Source organism: Manduca sexta, chromosome 19, assembly GCF_014839805.1.
Source record: "Manduca sexta isolate Smith_Timp_Sample1 chromosome 19, JHU_Msex_v1.0, whole genome shotgun sequence".
In the NCBI taxonomy this organism is placed as follows: domain Eukaryota; kingdom Metazoa; phylum Arthropoda; class Insecta; order Lepidoptera; family Sphingidae; genus Manduca; species Manduca sexta.
The window spans coordinates 14026357-14046877 of record NC_051133.1 but is presented as its reverse complement, the minus strand read 5'-3'; the positions used below and the strand labels follow the sequence as shown (position 1 = coordinate 14046877).

General features: G+C 37.0%; 2 protein-coding genes across 2 annotated transcripts in view; one reads left to right on the top strand and one right to left on the bottom strand.

The window, feature by feature from the left end:
• Positions 1 to 317: 317 nt before the first annotated feature.
• Positions 318 to 5709, bottom strand: LOC115455229. The gene is made up of 2 exons (XM_037440378.1): positions 5245 to 5709; positions 318 to 710 (listed from the first exon to the last, which is right to left on the bottom strand). The coding sequence occupies exons 1-2, from the start codon at positions 5692 to 5694 to the stop codon at positions 642 to 644; spliced, it is 519 nt and encodes a 172-aa protein (XP_037296275.1). The 5' UTR covers positions 5695 to 5709; the 3' UTR covers positions 318 to 641.
• A 4051-nt stretch (positions 5710 to 9760) lies between these two features.
• Positions 9761 to 20521, top strand: part of LOC115445927 (liprin-alpha-1) — a 51817-nt gene continuing 41056 nt past the window's right edge. Inside the window, exon 1 of the mRNA XM_037440377.1 lies at positions 9761 to 9874. Within this exon, the coding sequence (XP_037296274.1) occupies positions 9776 to 9874 (99 nt within the window). The 5' untranslated portion in view covers positions 9761 to 9775. The remainder of the gene's footprint in view (positions 9875 to 20521) is intronic.

Here is a 20521-nt window from a genome sequence, read left to right as displayed (position 1 = left end):
AATCTTGATGTATTAGATAGGGAACCTTTTAAGAGCTAACGCTATTAAGTTCTTTTTTGAAGTAATCTTACCATCCATTTTTTTGATTTATGAAAAGTCTTTTACCCGTGGAATGAGATTAATTTTGGTTTTAGAGTGATTTAAAATCCACAGAACCGTAAAAGGTGCGGACGCGATGATCGACATCTTGGTGCAATAATGTAAGAAATTTTTGTTTTAAATATCGAATGTGAGATGACAACATTTATGACGACATGTTATGACGAGCAGGATGCGAGGAATGGTCTGGTCCGGGTCTTCGAATGAATAACACGAAGTGCCAAGAGGTGTTGTTTATTAGGCGATCCACAATACAAGAGGGCTCAAATGACTGTTGCACCCTATTTTATAAACAATTTCAATGCAGTGTTGCCAACAAGAAAATATTAAATAAACAATTGCAATTGAGAGTTACCAACATAATAATTCTTAATATAATTAATTCACTACATTGTTAGATATATTTATAATTAGACATAAACCTCATTGGTGTCATACTTATGCTAAATTAATAATAATAATATTTTATATAATAATAGGGGAAATTACAAGATATATATTTACACCTCATCCGAAACATACGGGTTATTGAGTAAAACTTATTACATTCGGCCATCCTGCAGCTGCCGTGGCCCACGGCGATCAATCGGATTGTCTCCCATTTTTGGGAGCTGAAACAAAAATATTTTACGCGGTTTTGTGTTAAAAAAAAAAAAAAATATATTCTTTTCTTATAGTGTTGTGTTTTACATATTTTAATTAATTGATTGATTATATTTGTACGTAATGTAATAATGCGACATAGTGTTATAAGATGCATTAGTTTAATTTTGGTAATTAAGATAACAATTATAATTCACAGTTAGAAATTAACAGACGTAGGCTCACATAGTTAAGTAGATTAGATATTCACATAGATCCAGACTACAGTATCACATAGCTTTGTAGACTGGATATTCACATAGATCTAGATTACAGTATTACAAAGCTTTATAGACTCGATATTCACATAGATCTAGATTACAGTATCACATAGCTTTGTAGCCTAGATATCCACATAGATCTAGATTACAGTATTACAAAGCTTTATAGACTCGATATTCACATAGATCTAGACTACAGTATCACATAGCTTTGTAGCCTAGATATTCACATAGATCTAGATTACAGTATTACAAAGCTTTATAGACTCGATATTCACATAGATCTAGACTACAGTATCACATAGCTTTGTAGCCTAGATATTCACATAGATCTAGACTACAGTATCACATAGCTTTATAGCCTAGATATTCACATAGATCTAGACTACAGTACCACATAGCTTTGTAGCCTAGATATTCACATAGATCTAGACTACAGTATCACATAGCTTAGTGGCTAGATATTGTATAATAATAATAATATCTTTATTTATTATAGTATAGATTCAATGTTAAATATTATTTCAGTTTACAACAATGTTTATATGGTAATATTATAATATATGTATGGATTAAGTCTTGTGACATACAGTAGAAGTTTAATAAAGACGTACCCATTACTAGATTTATTTAAATTATTAGAAATTAGGGTGCATCATTATTCTTTTAATGACCACCTTAGAATAAGTGGATGGGTAACAACTAATTACATAAGAATATTTAATTATTTTCTATTTTGAGTTTCGTAGTGGAATACAATGTCATGTAGCCATCAAAACATTAACTTTCTAATAAATCGATAAGATCGTCTCTGTCTACCTCCCGATCGGATTCTGATGAACTATCCGAAACGGTAGGTTTGTAGGGCCGAAGGGAGTCACTAGGCACAAGAGCACTGAATTTTCTATATCCTTTCACTCCTTTTATACTATTTATTGTATATCGATCTATGCTACAGTCAGCATGAGTAATTTTATAGGGTCCTGTGAATAGACTTCCTAATTTTTTGGTTATTCCCGTGGTGGTCTTGTCCCTAGAAATGCCTCCTTTCCATAGAACTAATTCTCCTATTTGGTATTTCCTACAACTTTTATGGCGTCGGTCATATCGACTTTTCATGACCGTCATATTTTTATCTATATGTAACTTAGCAGCCTTTCTACGTTCTTCTAATTGTGCCCTTGAAGTCGAATCACTATTTAATGTGGTTGAATATGCAGGGAGAAGAGAATTTTTGTGAGAGAACATCAAATTGAATGGAGCTACACCTGTGACTGCATGTGTGGTATTGTTTATTCCCCAAATGACATCTACTAACTTATCATCCCAGGTACATTCGCTCTCCGCTGTGGTATTAAGGCCATTTATTATCGTACGGTTTACTCTTTCTACTTGGCCATTTGACCGCGGACATGCGATTGCATTCAAGACGTGCTTAAATTGTTTTTGTAAAGCAAATTCCTTAAAATATCTGCTAGTAAAAGCAACGCCACGGTCAGTAATTATTCGGTGTGGATTACCAAAAGTAGAAATGATTTCATGCAGATGTTTTATCGTTTCAACTGAACTTACCCCTCGAACCGCCCTTGCGAACACAAATTTGGTAAAGGAATCTATAACAACTAATATATAGCAATTCCCTTTCCTTGTTTTTAAAAAAAAGGACCTAAATGATCAACATGTATTGTGTGCATAGGAATATCTACTTTAGGGATCGGATGTAGTTCTCCCTCAGTTTTGCCGTAGTTACCCTTGGCATATGCGCAGGTTAAACAAGCTTTTATATACTTTCGGATAAACCTGGTCATCCCAGCAAACCAAAATTGTGATTTTATAACCTTTTCACATTTATCAAAACCAATATGTCCTACTTGGTCATGATATTTCTGAAGCAAACCCCATTTCGATAGTTTTGGAATAACAAATCTACTACCATGTAAAGTTTTACGAAACAAGCAATCATCAATTAATTCATAATTATTGACAATATCTGGATTACTTGTTCCTTCTTTCAGTTGATTAATTATGGCCTGCACGTTTTTATCTTGTATTTGTAACGTTAGGCGCCAATCTACGTCATCAATTTGTAAAACTGGTATTGTATCTACTGGGTTACGGCTAAGAGCATCCACGTGTTGCATGCGGGCACTAGGACGATATTCTATTTCTATGTCAAAATCTTGGATAGTAAGCCACCATCGAGCGATACGCGGTATCAAATCTTTTTTTCTCAAAGTTGTTCTTAACGCGGCACAATCTGTAACTACCTTAATTGGGATACCCATAATGTATATTCTAAATCGTTTCAAGGATTCAACTACTGCCAAAGTTTCCAGTTCAAAACTATGATAATGTTGTTCCTCTTGGCTTGTTACACGACTAAAGTAAGCAACGGGCCTTAAAAGGCCATCTGTCTGGTATTGCAATAGGATTCCGCCTAGGCCTAGCTTACTAGCGTCGGTGTGTACTTCTGTCGTAGCATGTGGGTCATAAATGGCCAACACGGGACGTGTTGTTAAGATAGCTTTGATGGTTGTGAATGCATGTTCCTGGTCGTGTCCCCAAACCCATTCTGTGTTATTTTTGGTAAGATATGTAAGGGGTCTAGCTATTTCAGCGAATCCCCTTACAAATTTACGAAAATATGAAGCTAAACCTATAAATTGTCGAATCTGGTGTACATTTTGTGGTCGCTTGAATTCCGAAACAGCATTTATTTTAGTCAGACCAGGCCTAATACTACCTGCAGTGACTTCATGGCCCAAATAACTCACGCTTGTCTTTAAAAATGAGCATTTCTTTAGATTCAGTTTTTAGATTTGCTTTTGTCAAAAGATTTAAAACTTCTTCTAATAGATCTATTCCTTCCTCAATACTTGTAGATGGAATTGTCAAATCATCTAGATAAATAGCTATTTTACTTTCTAGTGAACCAAGAGCCCTACGAATCAAACGCGAGAATACAGCAGGAGCATTAGCTAAACCAAAAGGCATTTTCAGGAATTCATATTGGCCTCTCGGAGTAACAAAAGCAGTCTTTGAAATTGATTCGTCCGAAATTTTAACCTGATAATAACTCTGCGTTAAGTCTAGGGTTGTAAATATTGTTTTTCCTGAAAGCCGGTTTATTTGGTCATCGATGTGTGGAAGAGGATAGCGATCCTTTACTGTGCGAGCATTTAATGCTCGATAATCTACACAAAGTCTGTAGTCGCCCGCTTTTTTCCCTAACCAAGATGACTGGACTAGCATACTGTGATATTGACTCCTGGACTATACCCGCGGAAATAAGTTCGTCAACTTTATTTTGAACGATCTCATTTTCTTTATACGATAAACGATATGGCTTGCAATAAACTGGATTTGGGGTTGTGGTTTCAATATGCATCTCTATCAGATCACTAGTACCGAGATCACTACTACACTCGGCAAATGTTTTACTATATTTATTTAACAAGTCATGTAAACGTGACTTATTATACTTATCTATTTCACCAACATCGATATCATAAAGATTTAAATGCATTTTCGGGTTCTCTGTGGGTATATCGAAATATGGTTCGCCAGAAATTGTCAGTACGTCGTCGTAACAGTAAACATCGGCGCGAGTGACTAACTTATCAGATTGCCATTGTATAATTGTGTTACCAATATTTATAATACGTAACTGATATGGTTTTTGTGTTAAAATAGTTTGTGGTATATGGTATGATTTTTTTCCCAACATGAATAAAACTGGTCTAGTAACTAGGAGAATATTAGTATTCATATTGTGATTGGTGTAAACGTTTATATCACAGCTACAGCCTGGAAACAGCTCAACGTCATTGCACGTAAATAGCGAAACTTTTGAAATAAAATCACTACTATTTAGTGAGATCCCTGATAAGTGTTGTGTAGTGTCGGTTGTAAACAAAGTTACTGTTCGAGACGTCACCACAAGACTAATGTTTGGATGGCTAAGCACAGGTTGTCCAATAATGAGATCTATATTACTAAGATTAGCATCGGTAATTTCAGCACAAGTTGTAATGTACACGTCATCTATATGAAGGTTAAACTGTACTTTTCCTAATGACGGTATATGCAAACCACCGAAGCCTCGCATTACAATATTTGATGGTAAGTAATTTAATTTCAATTTCTGTTTAATATTTGAGGTTATTATATTTACTCTACTACCTGTATCAATATAAGCCAATGCTGTATGATTATTGATAGATATCGTTTTCGTATACAATTGAGATAAAGGTTTGTAAGAGGTAAAATATACATTACACACCTGCATTGGCCGCTGAGGTGCCTGTATTCCTTGCTGCTGAGTCGTGGTGTATTGTGCTGTCCTAGGGACGGTCTGAGATGTCCCGGCAGCATACCAGCAAGACGTGGCAGAGTGGCCCAGCCGTTGACAAATTTGGCAGCGCACGGATTTGCAGTCCCGAATTTCATGTCCAGTCTTACGGCAGTTGTAGCAAATCTTGGGGGCGATGTTGGTTGCCGTTCCTCGTTGCCAGGTCGATTTAGAATCGGATGATTTCGCTTCTAACTTTTTATAATTTTCAAGAGATGATAAAAAACCATAGTAAAGTTCTTCTGCTGTATCACAACTATATGCTTTTGCGTTTGCTTGTAACTCCACGGGCAATCCTCGGATTACGCAGGATATAGCTGCTGCTCCTTCCAAACTACATTTCTTAAGCAAAGAAATCTTATCATGGAAATATTTGGTCATAGTTTCGTCATTGCTTTTTTTTTTCGTGCCAACATCTCTTCGAGACGGTCAACAAAAATCAGTGGAGCGGGGAAAAGCTTTTGTTAATCTGTCTTTCCAGATGGCCCAAGAAGCGCCGTAATCATCTAGATCGTCATACCATTCTCGGGCTGCTCCCCGAAGACGAATTTGCATGGCGAAGATTTTATCGCGCTCTTCCCACTCATATAAATCTCCTAATTGATCGATTTTGTGTAACCAACCTTGTACATTAGTTGTCTTCTGTCCCGGATCAAATTTTGGGATGATTTCAGCATCAAGATGGGTAACTCTCCTCTTTCTTGATGAACGTGGCAGCAGTCCTTCATTGGTGTGGTATTGCAAAAGAAGAAAAAAATTGCTATCGTTTTCTTCTTCACTAGTTGCTTCAGTAGAAGTGTTGCTGAGTTTCCTCTTACGCAGTCCTGTGTAATACGGCGGCATTTTCTGATCCCACTTCTGAAATATGACGAGCAGGATGCGAGGAATGGTCTGGTCCGGGTCTTCGAATGAATAACACGAAGTGCCAAGAGGTGTTGTTTATTAGGCGATCCACAATACAAGAGGGCTCAAATGACTGTTGCACCCTATTTTATAAACAATTTCAATGCAGTGTTGCCAACAAGAAAATATTAAATAAACAATTGCAATTGAGAGTTACCAACATAATAATTCTTAATATAATTAATTCACTACATTGTTAGATATATTTATAATTAGACATAAACCTCATTGGTGTCATACTTATGCTAAATTAATAATAATAATATTTTATATAATAATAGGGGAAATTACAAGATATATACTTAGTCTGGCCATAAATACTGTTACACTTAATTATAAAAAAATATTACATTTGAATTTCGAATCTGTCATTTTTATACGATTGTTCATTGTGTTTTCTCATTTTGGCGCCAATACATTGTAAAATATTTTGCGATATTAAAATGGTGTGGGGTGATAAAGAGAACCGAATCGCTGTGATAGCATTACACAAAGTAGGTATGGAGCCAAATGCAATTTTTAAAACTCTCCATACACTTGGTATTAGTAAAATGTTTGTGTACCGGGCTATTAATAGGTACAATGAGACCTCCTCTGTTTGTGACAGAAAAGATCTGGCCGTCCACGTAGTGTTCGTACGAAAAAGGTGGTCAAAGCAGTAAGGGAAAGAATTCGAAGAAATCCTGTCCGAAAGCAAAAGATTTTATCTCGGGAAATGAAGATAGCACCTAGAACCATGTCGCGTATTTTAAAAGATGACTTAGGACTTGCAGCCTATAAGAGACGCACTGGCCATTTCTTAACTGATAATTTAAAGAAGAATAGGGTGGTAAAATCGAAACAACTACTGAAGCGGTACGCAAAGGGAGGTCACAGAAAAATTTTGTTTACGGATGAGAAAATTTTTACAATTGAGCAACATTTTAACAAACAAAATGACCGTATTTATGCTCAAAGCTCTAAGGAAGCTTCCCAATTAGTCGACAGAGTGCAACGTGGACATTATCCGACTTCAGTGATGGTTTGGTGGGGTGTTAGCTATGAAGGAGTGACTGAGCCATATTTTTGTGAAAAAGGTATCAAAACATCGGCACAAGTGTATCAAGATACCATTCTTGAGAAGGTAGTTAAGCCCCTTAACATCACCATGTTCAATAACCAAGTATGGTCCTTCCAGCAAGACTCGGCGCCGGGTCATAAAGCTCGGTCCACGCAGTCTTGGTTGGAATCGAACGTTTCGGACTTCATCAGAGCTGAAGACTGGCCGTCGTCTAGTCCCGATCTTAATCCGCTGGATTATGATTTGTGGTCAGTTTTAGAGAGTACAGCTTGCTCTAAACGCCATGATAATTTGGAGTCCCTAAAACAATCTATACGATTGGCAGTGAAGAATTTTCCCATGGAAAGAGTGCGTGCTTCTATTGATAACTGGCCTCATCGTTTAAAGGACTGTATTGCAGCCAATGGAGACCACTTCGAATAAGCTTTTTATATTTTTAATTGTTTTATATTTATGTATTAAACTGACACACTGTAAAAGTAATAAATGTTATTTGCAGTTAACAATTTTCTTTTTTCTTTATTACAATATTTATGGCAAGACTAGGTATTTACACCTCATCCGAAACATACGGGTTATTGAGTAAAACTTATTACAATGTCTTCTTCTTCTTTTATATTAGGGCTACCAACGTAATCAAGTAATCAATAAAACTCCATATATATTGTCGACAACACGTCAATAATGATGAATTAAATTGACATTATCACATACGAGCTGCAGATTCGCTTACAAAACTGGCACTGACCTAGAAAAGGAAATCTGCATCCAAATGGCGTGGTTTTTTAAACGAGCTAGACGCTTCCCGCTTAGAAGTTCTTATTAATATTTCGTAGAGCACTTGGCTGCAGGTCGGGAGTAGGCGCGGGCGCTCCCAGAGGAGCAGTATATAGTAATTGGCGTGGTTTACGAGCACATTCCTGCCGCGGTACTCGGTGAGGGTCGAGTCGCACTCGTGGCTCTAAAATACGAGGCGCTTGGTTCGGATGTGACTAGAGATATGTATGTTTTTAAAAGTGTTTGATAGGAAAATAACTGTTATGATGCACTCCTCTGGATAGATCACTTCGAATATATATTCATTCTTTTGTACGCCTTTCTATTGAGGTATTCCTCAAACTAACCATTTTATTAAGATTCAAATTAGTGTGTGGCCCTATTGATAACTAGACGAGTGTTTTACACAGATATATAGGTCAGCTAGTCATTTAGGTGCACTAGTCAAACGTCTATATGTATATTTTGAGAAGAGCTAAGTTCACAACGTTAAATCGTGTCCACACTTAAGCTCCGGAATCGCAGCGGTATTCCAGACGCGCATTAAACATTCACGCGCGCCACTTCGCGCCGTGGCCCTTCGTTTGCCCGCCGTTACGATTGTTGTCTCGGCTGAAACTTTAATTTCTGATCTTGCTGTCACTAATTCTGCTCAGTTTTTACTGATATTTCGGTAGCGTTTTTGTTTTTTTGTTAATATGCCATAAGGGTTTTAAGTAATGCCGTTTTGATTTGTTATGAATTCAATCATTAAGAATACTTTATTACTGATAATTTCTTCCAAGCATTACAAATCTTAGAATTGGAGTACAATTTTTCTGCTACTGATTTTTGTCTACTACGTAATTGTGGTAGATGTATAGTAACTAGTTGTCTATATACTATAAGTAATAACGTTGGATATAATAATAGGGCAGTATGTAATAGATAAGTAAATGTCGAGTAAATTAGCCTATGAGACAACTAATGGACTATCAGGTATTATTTGAATTGATAATTACAAGGATGGCGTCATTAATTTATTACAGACTAGATAACATTTGGTCAATTATCCAATTAATTGTAATTGCAACCATACGGATTACGGTTTAAGGCGGCTGGAAGTGTTTATATGGAGGTATATTAAAAGAAAAGTCTGACGTCACGGATTCAGTTACTGGCTAATAAACGCGTAGCCTTCGACCTAGTAAGCAGGTAACTTGCTTCAAACCGATATAGTGGGTTAAATGTTTGTACTTGCGAGTATTTGGGAAATGTCTTTTCCACGCTATTACTTTATAGTTGAGTAATATAAAAAGTGTGTATTGATGAAAGGAAATAACGTCCAATTTTCCATGAGGATAAGTTAAATGCATGCAGTATTTTATTATGATAAAGTCTGGATTGTTACTTCTAATGCTGCTTTTGGTAAACATGAGACATTTAAAAAATTGCAAGACGCGCTTAGATTTTTCTTCAGGTAAAAAGATAGTATTAGAATTTGTGGAAATTCATAACATTACTCAAAATGTTTTAGTTACACCTCAGATTCTTATGTAGTTAATCAAAAAGTATAGTTAAAAACAATATGGCTGTCATTAGGGAAAACAAAACAAATTCATCCTTGAAAAAAACTATTACGAAATCAGTGACTAAATGCAAGTGCGTGGTGGAGTGAGCAAGTGGCGGTGTCGTGCGATGGTAACCTGGTGCTAAGGTCGCCGCGAGGGATGGTCGCTTGCGATGAGGCGCGGCGGCGGCGCGTGCGCATGGCTCGGCACGCCCTGCACGCGGAAGAACGGCGCCGTCTGCACGTGCCGCGTTCACACTGCGCTACTGCAGGTAACAACAATCGGGCTGAACATATTAGAATATCTTGGAGAGTATTTTCATGTTTTCTTTTATATGTATGTAGATGTTAGCTCTCTCGTATGATGGCTCCATCCGGGTAAGTAATAAATCTTTGTCTAAGTCTGTCACCAAGCAACCAGTACTCATGAATGCACTATGAAGTTTTGGTTTATAAGTTATTGTAGTCATATCATAGTCATAATCATAAGTACCTAATATTACGGTTATTCAAACATATAAATTAATTAAAAAACATCACTGTTATAAATACAACTCGTTCAATTAACAAAAAGCCTCAAATTAAAACATTTTTCATTAATTGCGCTCTTATTTGTTAACCAACATTACAAAAATACAAAGATGTCGTCATTTCAGGGAACATTCCATGCAGAATCGAAGTTTGCAGCTTATTGATTCGGAAAACATACGTCAGTTGCGCCGAAATAGGATTCGCGACTTTGCAGTGAAAAAACAACCCTCTATAGATGAAACATAACGTCATAGAGGAAATTAGTAAATGAGAAATAATAAAAATGATCAATACTTTTGAGAAAATAGGCGCGATCTTATATAAAGTCTTTAAAAGATTTCTAATGTTAGAATAAGTCTATTTACGGATTTTATCGCGGTGTTTTATATTATTATTTTATTATTTTCTCCCGACCGCGATAAAATCCGTAAATAGTTTTATTTCAGCGTCTATCATTCGTGTAAATATAATCATTAGATTTCTAATATAGTTGCCTAATGTATATGTTCGTTTAAATAACGATGGCTTAAAGTTTTATGCTCTCTATCGTATGTTTTACGCCGTGCCCAGTAAATTCAACTAAAATATGACACAAATTTATTTTTTTGGCTTCTAACTAACTGAGAACAGTAACAATCGGGTTTGGTTTTATATACAGGTTTTATATGTTACAAAAGTTATTTACAAATGCGTATTTTTCTGGTCATTAAAAGGAAAACATACTTAACGATTTTTTTGAAACACACTTATCCTCACTGTAGGAACTGTCAGCAAAATTAGGTGTAGAACCGGTAAGGTCTTATGTTCGAGTACCAGACACACAAAAGCGAAAGTATACAGGGTCATTTCGACATTGCGTTACTAAATGAAACCACAGGTTCGTGGTGACCTCTGCTAATACCGTGCAAAAGATTATTCATAAGTAACGAATATTTACGTCAATAATCCCGATTTTAGATTTATGGTTTTTTGATCACGCTGTCTCTTAGCGCGCTTAACTGAAGTGAATGAACTACGTCACAGCTGATGATATTATTACCGAACCTATAGGGTTCAGAAGGTCAGCTCACAAATGAACTCCCAATACGTTCACTGACTTGGTTGCAGCAGTTCATTGAGTCAATAATTAATTACTACAAAAATATTTCGTTAATTATAAAAGTTATTTTCGTTAATAAAATAGTTTTCTTACCAAAAAAGTTACCTACATAATTACTAAAGTTACAAGATTTAAATCTAGTGGTATCGTATTTTTTTTAGATTCTACATGATATTCCGACATTTATTTTAATTCCAACATTAATATTTCGGTTTGTCATAATACCTAAAAGAAGACTACGTACACATTATCGAACGTCATATTATGCTTTCTGTACCATTTCTTTGCTAGATAGGTACACTATGGCAATGCGTCCGAGTCTTTGACCGAGTCCGAAGAGCGCGGGATTATTCAATACAATAGTCGTACTCTTTCTCGCCTAAACTCGCAGTGTTGTCAGTATAAACTTTTTTACCAAAAAGCTTGCTAAAACGACACAGCATTTCAAAAATTCTGATATTAGATTTTTTTTATTACATGATGTTCTAACAGATTTAACATACAATTGTATTACAAAATAAAATAAGTAATGATTTATGATGAAATGATTAATGAAAAGTGTACCTAATTAAAATAATACACAGCAATATTTTAGTATTTTTGAAACATTATTTTAAGTAATAAAGTATAATAGAGATTTTGGATTCAGTGATTCATTTTCAATAGACATACAGGGTATAAAATAAACAAGATATTACACAATAAGGTAATAATAAAAAGTTTCGTAACACTGCGAGGGCACGTGTTAGTTGTAAAACTGTGGCTCGTCAAATATCGTGTACCTCCAGACTAGTGTTGCCAAGATCAATTTGTTTAAAATCAAGAAGGTAAAACAAATCGAGATTTAGTGTTGTAGATCGGGACATAAAAAAGCAAGTATTTTTTTTTTAATTTTAGTTTTATATGTATTGCGTTTTACAAAAAATATCACTGCAAGTCATGCTAAAGTTGCGTTTTAATTTGGATTTCTGTTTTAACATTAAAGAATAGATCGCCGGGGAGTCGCATCTCTAAGCAAGAGAATAAAACAAAACTGTACCTTCAGCGCTAGTGAGATGATACGTGCTATTTTGGTTGCATTGTCGCACTCAACACAGTGATTAATGCGTAGTTTATTATTTCATAATACTTAATGGTTTTAATAATTTATTGGTGCAAAACGGGTCACGTCCCAGAACTCTGAAAATCGGGACGTCCCGCGCAAATCGGGACATCAGGCAACACTACTCCAGACCTTGCCGCTACTTTGTGGAATTCACTAAACTCGTGTGTCGTGTGTCGCGTCTTGGTCGGTCAGGCACAAAGAAATTTAAAGTGGTCCCCTAAATGCGACCTTAACTCGTATAAAATAGAGTCTATTTTTAGAAATATTTTTGTCATTTTGAATATTTTACGATCGCGAAGTTGCATCATTGACGCGTACGCGAAACTGAACTAATCACAATCTATTGATTATGTTTCTATTCGAGGCTGTCATTACGATTTTAATGTGGATTTATGAATTTGCGATAGTTACTGAATGGAAAAATCTAATATCATTTGTCCGACCCGGGATTCGATCCCGAGACCTTAGCAAAGCATCCGTACTATAATACAACTGCGGCACCGAGGTAGTCACCAATTAACTGTATTAAAAATACTTTGAAGTATGAAACAACTTTTATAGGAACAAGCAATCTACAAATCATCATTAGGTATTGGTAAACACATTTACTATTTTGAATAATGTTTAGATACCTATTAGACGCCGCGCCGCGCCGCGCCGCGCCGCGCCGTGACGCATCCCGTCGCTCGACATTTTTACCTCAAATTATTACATTACCTAATTATTATCAAGTTTGTAACTTCGTTATTAATTGTTCGTGTGAATTGCCAGACTTGCAGAATGATATTTTATGAGTGTTATAAATCTAACCGTTGAACGTATTTATTATACCTACTTATCTACTAAAATGGATGAACTACCTACATTAGAATGTGTGTGTTTTGATTTAAAAGAATGACACCACTTTAAAATTACGGAAATAATGTGTTATGTGTACCTAACTTATGCATTTGTGGTTGTTTGATTAATGTCGTTTACTTATGATGATAGTTTGTGCATAGAAAATATTGTTCTAATGAAATGTGATGATTAGTGCGTGATGTTTATGTTGGCGTTGGATATCCACCTGCAAGGTGGACAGACGACCTGATAGACGTCACGGGAACATATTGGATGCAGGCAGCTTTCGACAGGTCCGTCTGGAAATCTTTAGGGGAGGCCTATGTTCAACAGTGGACTTTATGTAGCTGATGATGATAATGATGTTTAGGTATGTGTCTTTTTGTAACGTCGGCGTAGCGTCGTCGCTGCTGGTCTAATTGTTGATTGAGTGATGTGGCACGACACAAAACCCTAGGTAGTTAAAGCGACGACATCAGCTGTTCGGTTGCGGCGCGGCGCGCGCGGTGCGACGAACTACCCTTGCGCTCCGAGTGTATATCACTTGTTCGTGTGCGTGAGCATAATATTATCAATGACTGTGTGCGATGTTGCCGCTCCGACGAATTCTAGTATAATAGTAGTGACAAAAGGGTGTGTAAAAATAAAATGACTATTTGAATATTTATTTTGTTTGAAAATTTTACTTTTTTGTTTTTGACCTTAGGTTAGAGTAACTTATAGTAAACGGCTTCTTTCAAGATGACTTTCTCGCAGTTAAATTTAAGTCTAGGGTGACAAAATGACCCTGTATAAGAATCCTAATGAAGTTGTTCATAACTGGAATTTATGTACAAAACAGATGACGATTATGGTGTCTTCCTAGCCGATTTCGGCCACGGTGACTGTAAAAACTGTACAAGCATACTAACTCAGACTAAGACTGCGTACCCAATAGTCAATACCCTTTTTTTTCACGTGGATAAAATGCGTTATCGCTACTACCACCTGGGGGGTGCTATAATATAGCTGCCATATGATAGGCGTGCTCCTGTCCTTTGATAGCTAAATTTATTGATGAAAGTACAAACTCATTTAAGGCACAATAATACCCAGCCGACGTAGTTATAATTAATAGCGACTGATGGACGGACCTTTAGGTGTTCTCTTTTCTTATAAATATCCATACGACGCCCAGATTCGAAGGCCTGTAGTTATATGAGACGTCTCCATTCTGAACGCTGCCCTGCCTTCTCCCATTCAGAGAGCTCTATATTACATTTCTTCAAATGTCTTTCCAGAAAAATATATTTGCCCTCCAAGTCAAATCATAGTTTGAAAGCGATCTTTTCGAACCCAGTGTCGGCTAGATTCACCTCTGCTTATCTTTTCACAAATACGATTAAAGGCAAAAATAATACAGGGATTTAACATTCAAGCATAAATTTAAGTTCATTTGAAAACTATTGACACAGTCATTGTTAACTTTGAACAGGATTTCTATTCCAATTGTTCCGGGATTCACACGGATTTAGGGCGAGAATGGTAGCCGTTGTGTCACAATGCGGAGGTCTCAACGACCCCTGGTGTAATATAGCGTTATTGGAGCGTTCACTCGCATTGTCCCGGGCACGCTCGGTTGCGAGATAATTGTTTGCGTGTTCCTCTCGCTCAAGGTCAGGGTCAAGGGCAGGAGGGGTTCTGTGTGGAAGTAAAAGTAGACTCTAAGTGTATTTTATAGGTATACGGTATCAGCCGCTCAAATATTATGAAGTTCAAGTTAAAACGTCAACACTGTGTAATTAAAACATAATTTAATGTAAAATGGTATTTGGAATTTAGATAAAAGTAGTATAATATTAAAGTTTGTTCTGGTTTATGTCTGCCCAAAATTTCTTCCAAATCTCGTCACCGATTTGTGTGGCTGACTAAATATCATCCAAATATGTGAAATAAGGAGAAGCCTTTTTGCCGTACCGGGAGGGAAAAACAAAAATTGCCCCCAACGGAATAAGCCACGTAACACAGTTGGCACGTCCGACTGGCCCCGAAACGGACGGAGCATCAACTCACCAATAAACACGTCACGTGTTTGAATGTGAGCCGTGAATAAAAAGTGTTTTTCGATCCGCCGGTCATTCCGCACCGGAAAATAGGGAACGACGCTGCTAATGGTGTGGCGCGATACGCACACAGGTGACGGGTTGCCGGTTGTTTTAACAATTGTTTGCACCTGCCTGCCGTAGTAAAGGAAATTGGCCGTGTTTTGGCCAAACACGGTCGTATGCCGAAGTGGACAAGTGCATTTATTGTTCTTCAGAAATGACAAAGTAATACTTATAGTGTATTTGAAGATAAAAATTATCCACATCCATATACATAAATATTTATATAGATATAACAACACAATATCGGAATCAGGTCAATGAAAATGAAGTAAAAATCATTTATTTTTGAAATATTTGTGTTCAGTCGCCGCGCGGCCAGGACGGCCGGATGTAGGTTTTTCGCCGCGTGCGGCGGAAATTGTTTCAGACCAAAACTGCGCCGTGCTGAACGAGCGGGACCGCGGCGCGTTTCCTCGCTGCGCTAATTGAAACACTTTTACAGACCATTTTTATTAACACCAGGATACGTGTCGATGCGATGACTATATTGTCTCGTGTATTTTTAACCCTGGCGAAATGTAACGCTATATGTCGGTGGTTGACACATAGCATGTATTTGCCTTATATCGAGACATTAGATATTTTGTCAAGATATTAAAGTTACTAAATTATAGTTCTTACTTGAAATATATGCTAGGTTACATTGATTCCTAGGCTATACTTTGTACCAACATTTCTCTACATTCAACCTGTAAAGCTAAAAACATCGTATGAGTAGAGTTACACGCTCACAGCAGTAAGTCGCGAGACAAACACGATGCGGGTTCAAGAAACAAATCCAATTAGGTTACCTTCTAGCTTATTTGTTTGACTCTCGCACAATTTGCTCTACGTGCGATTGGCAAGGGTTGAGGGAGGGTGCAAGGGGGTGAAAGTTAACTGATATCCGACAGGTGTTTATGTTGGCGTATAGGAGTGATCGGCAAACAATTGATCGTAATGAATTTTACTCGATTTTTTTGGTTTGATGTCGTTACAATGTTGGTTTGTCATCTATGTTGGTTAGGGTGGTCTGCTTGTATACATGGACTTATTTTAATAGTCGAATAGAAAAGATAATATTTAAAAAGCGTAATGTTATAGTGCAATTAACAAAATTGAGAATAAGATCTTAATGTTGTATTTTATAGGCTAAATACTTAAGTATCAAAGTTATTGTACGTAATTTCTAAATCTAAAATTCGTGTCGGTAATACTTTTGTCACATAATAGAATACAAAAAAGCTATCATCCTCAATACATGTATGATCTGATGAAATCGCATTAGAACATTCCGCCACCACTCGAGAAGCTCGCGGGCCATTGTACAATTGATTGCGGCGGCGAAAGGGGCGCGGGCGATATAAACAATACCACCGAATGACGCTGTCAATACAATGAATCGAGTCGCGCCGCGGGGCGCTACTGCCCCTGCACGAAACACACCCGTGATAGGGTTGCGTGGTGTGACCATGCTCGATGTATACCGGGACTGTTCCTAGACTGAGATGTGTTGAAATTTCTTAAATTAGACCAGGGTTTGATGCTTTCCGGGTGGCTCGACGCCGGGCCGTAAGGCATGGTGACCCCAACATAACCGCTCAGTCCCCCCCCCCCCCCCGAAAGCTGGGCGGTAGGCATAAGGCCCCCTTTCTCCACGAAAACAAAAAAAAAGTGTTTGATGCTTAAAAATGACTGGATGTTCAAGAAAAAATATATTGAATTTTTTCACCTTAGCTTTCCTATTTCATTAACTCCGTTGTGTCAGTGCGTCAAGCTATTCGTTAAACCTTGTCAAGTACTTTGCAGCATCAGTATCTTATCTCACAAAAATTTGGAATTATTATAAAAACCACTTTGTCACAGTTTTAAGCTAAAAGAGCGTTGGCCATAAAGACGAAAGTCATTATTTCAATACCCGCAACATTATTTAAAAGGCTTATCAAACCTTTAAACTAAATTCTATTATAATTTTACTACTCAAGAAATTGAAAGACTCAACTAAACAACAGGCCACTTTAAAATCTCAATGGATATTAAGTCGTTAATGATAAAATAATAACCTCTTTGTCGAATGAATTCATGGTTACTTTACCTCTCCCCGGAGCGCGGAGTTGTCGAGCACCACTAACTACGGAATTGGGACAATAAAAGACAATATCTAAACCTATTACCGATTATTAACCGTTAGCTCGCAGTTATATTTGTTCGCCGACGCACAATCAATATATTCGGATAAGAGAAACTAATGAAATGTTATATTTTTCGTAATGTTGCGAATGAGTAGGTAGAAGATTTGTTTGTAATATTGTTAGTGTTTACTTATGTAATGGTTTGTAATTGAACAATGTGTGTTGAGTAGCTGTAGACAGATTCCCAATGCAATTTTTAATATCAGTAAATTAAATAATTATCGGTTATAACCTTTTCACGTATCTATTATTATACCCATAGATAAATAAAAAAAACATATTAAGACGAAACTTACAAACTTTTCCAATACAGCTATCTCAGATCCGGCTCGAAGGACCACTTGGCAACAACTCCGCATGAAATATTCACGACGCGGGCATCAAATCTTCGCTTGAAGAAAGACTAAATTCCAGATAGCGGAAACGGACAGGAAATCCAGGACGTTCCCGATAAATCAATCTCGTCCGATGTGGTGGAGGGGAAGGTCGTAAATTAAACTGTTATCTGCCGCGGCACTCCCACGGACGTGTTACAACGTGTCTTGCGGTGATCCCGATGTGATCCGTGTTGGGAGAGTTTTTAGGCGATTTAACGGTTTCGGATTAAAAATTTACAGCCTCTAGAAATATGTACGGGAAAAGTGGTGTGATAAGGAAACAATTCGAATCTAGCAGTTATTTATAGTTAATAAACAATGGAATATATGATGTTAAATAAAATAAATTAAAATACATGCAAACTATCCTACAAAACAAGTGCGGTACATTTTAAATTTGTACGTTAAAATGACCATTCGTTGCCTGGGAACAGGACGGGCGAGTGGCGAGTGATCATTAACACGCCAAAGTGTGCCAACGCTGCCGTCTCCTTTCACCAGCGTGCGACGTCTCCTTGCTCCAGTGTATTTTTCCGATTCGTTAAACGAGTGTTTGCACCTGCAAATTAGAGGGCCTCAATGTGCCCTCACAGTTTGGTCATGAGGCGACAGTTTATGGGTGAGTTGGGTTGGACAGTTACTGTGTGACAGCTACTCGCATTCACTTCAAATGAATGATGAGATTATAAGTCGCGTTAATAATATTTATTTTATAACGTACTACGTTATGTTCAATGTTCTTTAGTGTTTACGCACTGCTTCTAAAACATAACAGCGGTGCTTACCCAAACGAAATTATCCATTTAAAAATCTTCTATCTAGTGAGTGATATGAATGAAGTTCATCAGTAAATCATATCCCAGATAGTGAGTAATAGCTTTCTTCAAGGTTACAATTGTATAGTAGGTTAGGTAGTTACTAGATGACCATACCTTTGGAGACGAGTCGGGCTATCGAACCACAAGTACACTACACTCCGGACCGCCTACTGTCAGTTTAGCAGCTCGCACGGTGCGACCAGACCTTTGGAATAATTAATTTCAAAAGACGTAGTGGTCTTTTTGAGTTTTTTAAACGAGCTCCGCTCTCGACTCGAAAGCGGTTGTCATTGTGTTTTGTGTAAAGATGTACCGTTTCCGTCGACACTCGCCAGCGAGACAAATTAATGTGTCTCCGTGAATGGATGTCTCACGTTCAGATGATGAGGTGTTTAGGAGTTTAGCTTGTGGGTTAGTGGGATAGCGGCTTTATAATACCAGCCTCGTATACACTCCCACTGTTGGGCATCTCTTCGTGCTATTAAAACGATTTAGACGTGACCCCTGGTCAAAGGTGTGTGCCTTCGGTTTTCAACTTAGGAACCTTAGTCTCGGCAGACTTTTCCATTCTGAACTAGTCTATCGCCATGTTCTTTTGCAGCTCTACTTGAATGTTATTAGGAACTTATAACAGTGTTAGTTACACAAGTTAGTTAAGCTAAGTTAGAGCTGTTGTACGTGAACTTTGTATGGTTAATTACAGTATTCGGCAGTAAGTACACATCGAGCTATAGAAAGGCAATTAGCAAGTTAGCGACAAAATGGCATGAGGTGTTACCTCACCTCGAGAAAAAAGGGATATTTGTTATAAAACAATAATCCTAAGCGTCAGTTTCACTATTTCTACGTAAATATAATGTAATACGACCAAATGGAAAAGCCCAATTCATCCTTTATGCTCCTAAATAAATGATTATCCACTATCTACATAATACATTAGCCTTCTCATAATTCAACTTACAGATAATATTTACTCGACCATTGTGAAGCAGGCCCTAAATCCATCAAACATACTAGCGTTAGATAGTACGTACCTATTTATATTCAAAAATATAAAAGAGTTATGACCTAAGCTTTGTAATCGTCTCGTAGCCGTCGCTGGTGCGGCTTCATTACTGCACATTTTATGATAATACGCGAAGAAAGTTCGTTAGCTCGGCGCGGCGTCGGGTATCGTGATGGCTCTCCTTATTATAAAACCAACAGTTTTTGCATAACTGTAAAGACAGAGATAGACTACTAGAAATGTTTAACTTTCATAATTTAAGTTTATTCTTAATGCTGTGGAAAATAAGGTATCTCTTGAGAGAAACGCGACTATTGTCTTAAGTGGTTTGAAATGAATTGTATATATGTATATGCTATTGTTATCTAAAAATGGCTCTGGTGAGCCCACCTCTAATTCTAGTGTCTAGACCGCAATGATAGACTGTATGAATATTTAGGCTTTGGAGTATGTATGCGTATTATTTAATTAGAGGGAATTAACTGACCACTGTATAGGGCAAAATGGATTTAAATGACTTAGACAATATTAACATTTAATTGAATCACAAATATCGTGAGAAGATATAAAATTAAATTACTAATTTAATAACATACATTAAATATAGCTTAATAAATTCGTCAAACATTCCTTTACAGATATTTTTTTATTCTGCCACGGCAAATGTGTCACTGCATCAGATTTTAAAGGCAGTAACGTCTAAAGTAAATGTAAATTAATTTAATTTAATGAAATAAATTCTAGGCATGATAAAAACGTACGCGTCAAATTAAACGTTAAACATTGAATTTGCGCAAGCCTACGTGCTTCTAATTAAAATCGTAA